Raw genomic sequence first — 5,000 nt, 5'->3', positions numbered from 1 at the left:
GCCGCTTTATGCCTGAGGACATACTGTCAGCAACACACACACACACACACACACACACACACTCTAGGGCCACCCACAGGTCTAGAGTCAGTGCTTAACACCTGTGGACCGGTGGGCTGACATTAGAACAGGGTGACTCATCACCCTCACTGCAGGGGGGTGGGGTGAGGCAGGGTGCTTTAAGGGCTGGCTAATGGGCTCGTACAAGGAGGAGCTTGGCGGGGTGCAGCGTGTTTTGAACGCGCTGGCGCGATCAGGTGGTCACGTGATGCCTCTGGCGTTGTGGGTTGTAGAGAGTGGGGGTCTGCCGTGATGTGTGTGTGTCCGTGTCTGTTCTGTGTTGAAGTTGTTGCAGAGAAGGATTGTTCTAATTCCTATTTAAGATATTTTTTTATTTGTGTAGGCTTAAACCCCAATTACCAGATTTTGATCAATTTAATCTAAGGATTGCAATTTCTTTTTTCTGCAAAGGCTTGCAGGCAGGGGGAGAGGGGGGAGACGGGGGAGAGTGGGGAGACGGGGGAGAGGGAGCAGGGTTGAATGGAGGAACACCGCTCCCTCCCGTACTAGGTCCACTCCAGGACTGTTGCCTTTTAAAGGACCTATTTGTTTCCACGCAAGATACACACACACACACACACGACACACACGACACTCATAACACACACACAAACGCTAAACACACAGCACACTACACACACTGCACACACTACACACACTACACACACAGCGCACACGCCAGGCCTGTGTTGTTACCCAGTGGCCACGTCGGTAAACGAGCGGATTACAGACCCTCATTAGAGGAAATCCTCCTGGGCTGCCCTGCTCCACATACAAGGCATTCTAAATAATTGGCTTTGTTTCTTGCTGCTGTAGTAACTGTGCATATATAACAAGGTCAGTGTGGTTAATATAGCATCGGACGACCGAGGGGATGTGTACCATGGCAAAGGTTTGTTCAGCGTTGTTGCCAGACGGCCTGTACCCTTGTCTGGGGGGGGCTGTGTGTGTGTCTGCGTAGGTGTTGCCAGTCCACAAAAGACTCTGCTGCTGCTTTCCACCATTATTTTCCATTATCTTTCCTTCACACCTGATTGGTTCGGCGCTTCTCATTATTTACCTGACCTCACAATTCAGCACTGGGTCCCCTTCTTGTTGCCTTTTATACACATGGACACGTCACTCGTACATGCACGCACACACAAGCACACGCACACACACACACACGCGCGTCACACACACGCAAAGACCCCCACATACACAGTGCTGGTGTTTGTGTGTGTAAGTGTGTCGTGTGTGAATGTGTCTACGAGAGAGGTATGTTTTGAGTTGTGTTTATGTGTGGGTGTGTGTGTGTGTGTGTGTGTGTGTGTGTGTGTGTTTGTGTGTGCGTATAGCTGGCCTTATATTGTGTGTATATGTGTATATGTGTGTGTGCTGCTGGGTCATGGCAACCCAGTGGCGCTGGCAGTGCCAGCATTGTGTGTAAAACAATGTGCTAATAGAAACCTGCATGTGGGACGTTGAAGCAGGCGCACGCATCTCCCAGGGCCCGGCGCTGTGCTGGGGTGAGGACCACAACAGCTGGAGTCATGTGCACATTCCCTCCTGTGCCCACAGTGGAGGGACGCACTGGTGCCCATGATGCACAATTGACGTTTTGTTTCAGCCCAGTGCAGCGAGACCGTTCGCAAAACATGCGGGTTGCCCCTGATCTGGCCTGCGGCGCCGAGAAGCTTCTGGCAAATGACGGGCTCCATTATGAGCCAGTGGTTTTCAAGCTGGGGGTCAGGAACAATAAACGATTGCTGCACTTGTGACGGCAACAATAACCCTTTTGTTAAATGAACACAAATCTAAAATATGTGCATATGCCATGTCTATATTATCTGAATCGAAAATGGAGATTATGGATAATTGAGGATTATCTCCCTTTCTGTCACGGTACTGATTAAGGCATAGCTTATTTCACTGCACAGAATATTGGGTGGATCCAGGGACAACGCACCACCACAGGTGGGTCCTGGCATGAAAGGTTAGATCAAGGTGAGCAGGCTGGCTGCCCTCTGGTTGTGTCTCCTTCAGCGGTGGGGGGGCTCAATATTAAGAGGATGTGAATACAGCTGCTTCCATTCTATTGGAAGGATGGCACTAATCGTCCGTAGTAGTTAGTGGCTGTTAAATCAATCTGTACCGTATTAAGCAGAGTATTAACCTCATTTATCCAAATTATTATTTTATTTTTCATCTGAATTACAGTGAAAACCCTTTTGGATGGGAACCCCTTAACGACAAGATTACCCTTACCCTCCTCTCTCTCCCAGCCTCCTGATGGAGGGCGCGATGTGATCGGTGATAATGTCACCGATATAACAGACTTTATTTCGTATCGTCCAACGACTGCTCCACGTGGCGGCCCTGAACGGCCGTTAGGCAGAGCGATACTTTTCCCCGACTGGCTGAGATTGCCTTTCACGCCCGCGGGACGAGTCTGACAAGTTAGCTAATGCGTACAGCGAGAGTGGAGGAGACCCATCCTCACCTGACACAGCGCTGTTGACTCGCATGAGTGGGCGCGCGAGAGCGAGTGAAAATAGAGAGAATAAAGTGAGCAGGAGAGCTCACGGGAGGTTTATAGAGGTGTACAGACTCACGCCTTGAGCGCCGCAGTTGACAGAGCTACAAGCATTTATCATATTGCCTCAAATCCAGAGAGAATATAGTGTTTAATACACTTCACGTTTTGCCCGCACAATGGACGCGGCAGCACACACAATGGATTTCAAATCTACACTCCAACACAATAGCAATAGCCCAAACATGCGTTTCAATAATGTGTTCGGTGCATGATGTTCTTAGAAGTGACAGTTATGCGCACCTCTCTCTGTCTCTGTCGAGGGCGACAGATATTCAGAGGAGCACTGAGGAGAGGTGGTGTGGAAGGTTGAAAGGGCGCTCAGAATATTGTCACACGATGGGAATATGATTATGTTCATTAAATGAGTGATCATCATGCTCAGGTGAAACAATAATAATGAAACTTAGCTATTTTACAAAGTGATAATGCGATTGGAATTGTATCCTCTGTTTAGAAGGTAGCCATCTTGTGTCTATGTAATTGGAAATAGTTAACAATCTAACACCATGGGAAATAAACGCACAGATTCTGTGTTGCTTACTCTGTTACGTTAAACGCAAGAGGCTCAATGTCGCTCAGACACAAACATTTCTGAATCTTTTCTCTTTGACCATAAATTGCAATAATTACATGCACTTAATTACATGGTTTCTCTCCTCTGCAGCGACCAATCAGCAAGGCACAGCCGCCGGGGGGCGTGGTGGCAGCTCTGGACCAATCAGGTGCCAGCGTTGCCGGGAGGTGTGCAAGGGGGAGGTAGTGCGAGTTCAGGACACCCACTTCCACGTCAAGTGCTTCACCTGCACAGGTGAGGCAGCAGTACACGGAGTCGGGGGACAACGTGGACGAGGAGGGCTGGTTGTGGTGTGACGGCGCCCCAGGGCTGGGGGTCTGAGCGGAGCTGCCCAGTGTTTTTGTTCTGGGGAAAACAAAAAAAAAAGAATGGTAGCCAAAGTCTTCCTGACGTCATTCTGCTCCAGTTTCACATGCTCTCTCATTCTCTCTCTCTGTCTCTCTCCCTCAGCATCTATCTCTTTGTTTCTCTATTCCTCTATGCTTGTTACACACACACACGCACATGCACACACGCACACGCACGTGCACGCAGGAACACACACAGAAATCTCGGTCCCCTTACACACACACACACACACACACACACACACACACACACACACACACACACACACACACACTAACAAACAGACACACTCGCTCTCCCCTTACACTCACACTCACTGAAAAGCCCACGGGTTGAGGGAGCCAGCAGAGTCTTGTGCCAGCGTTGGGGGGACGGAGTGGATCAGAGGAGCTGTGCAGGGGGTCTCTGAACCACCAGCTGAGGGGATTGTGTCTCTCTTGTACTCTGTGGTCTAATGAGTCCATCAGGGCCAGCAGACCACCACTACAGCTGAGACCACTGCCACACATAAACACAACTCAAACACACACTGCTGTGGCAATAGGTGCAAGCATTGTAATGCATACATTATTTGATAATTACAGTCTTTTATCAGGCAAAACGTAAATATGAACTTCTATCAAAGGTTGCAGTTCTGAAATATATAATGAGTGCAGTATAGAGCAGAGTAGATGAAATCTATAATGCAGAGTGGCAGTTTTGTTTACAACCGTTTAATTCCAATGAATGCATTTTCATTTCAGTCCTATGGATATTTACAGCACTACAATCTCTGCAGGTAGAACTTATTGCAATGCTTACATGTCTCTGAAATGTATTGATATTCTATTTCTGTTTTTACCATTTGAGTGGGAAGAAATGTGTTCTTGCAGCCAGTCAATGCTGTTCAGTGCACAGCTGGTCCAAAATACATGACATCATCCACAGCCTGCTCATCAGACACGTATTACATGCTCTGTAAGCTCATCACTGTAAGCACACACATGTTAAACATCGGTAAACAATCACACACACACATGCAAAAGGAGAACAATGTGTACACACACACACACACACACACACACACACACACACACACACACACACACACACACACACACACACACACACATAAATGCACATACACATTCACACATGCACATACACTTGCACATACATGCACGTACAAAGTGGTTGTGAGGGGTTGCTGTGGCAACGGTGTGAAGGGGCACATGCCCTGGTTGGTGGTTATTCTCAGCATCACTATAGTGCAGCTAGCCAATAGGAAGGCTCTATTCTGTGTCACAGAGGAAAAGGAGGGAGAGAACATGAAAAGAGAGAGAGGAATAGAGGGAGAAGGAAGAGGGAGGAGGCTGTTTGTATACCCTTACATTAAATGACGTGTTTAATTTGGTTCATGTAGCAAGGCTGCTTTTGCTTACCCTGTCCTTTCAGATTTGA

The 5,000-nt window shown here is 48.1% G+C and overlaps 1 protein-coding gene across 1 annotated transcript in view; it reads left to right on the top strand.

Moving 5' to 3' along the window:
• The window catches only part of ablim3 (actin binding LIM protein family, member 3), a gene marked incomplete at its 3' end in the record, with an annotated part of 39,203 nt that overhangs the window by 4,750 nt on the left and 29,453 nt on the right, over positions 1–5,000 (top strand). Inside the window, exon 2 of the mRNA XM_084469148.1 lies at positions 3,303–3,446. Within this exon, the coding sequence (XP_084325274.1) occupies positions 3,303–3,446 (144 nt within the window). The remainder of the gene's footprint in view (positions 1–3,302; positions 3,447–5,000) is intronic.

Source organism: Micromesistius poutassou (genome assembly GCF_964030765.1).
Source record: "Micromesistius poutassou genome assembly, chromosome: 6".
Classification (NCBI taxonomy): domain Eukaryota; kingdom Metazoa; phylum Chordata; class Actinopteri; order Gadiformes; family Gadidae; genus Micromesistius; species Micromesistius poutassou.
This window is presented reverse-complemented; position numbering and strand designations above follow the sequence as displayed.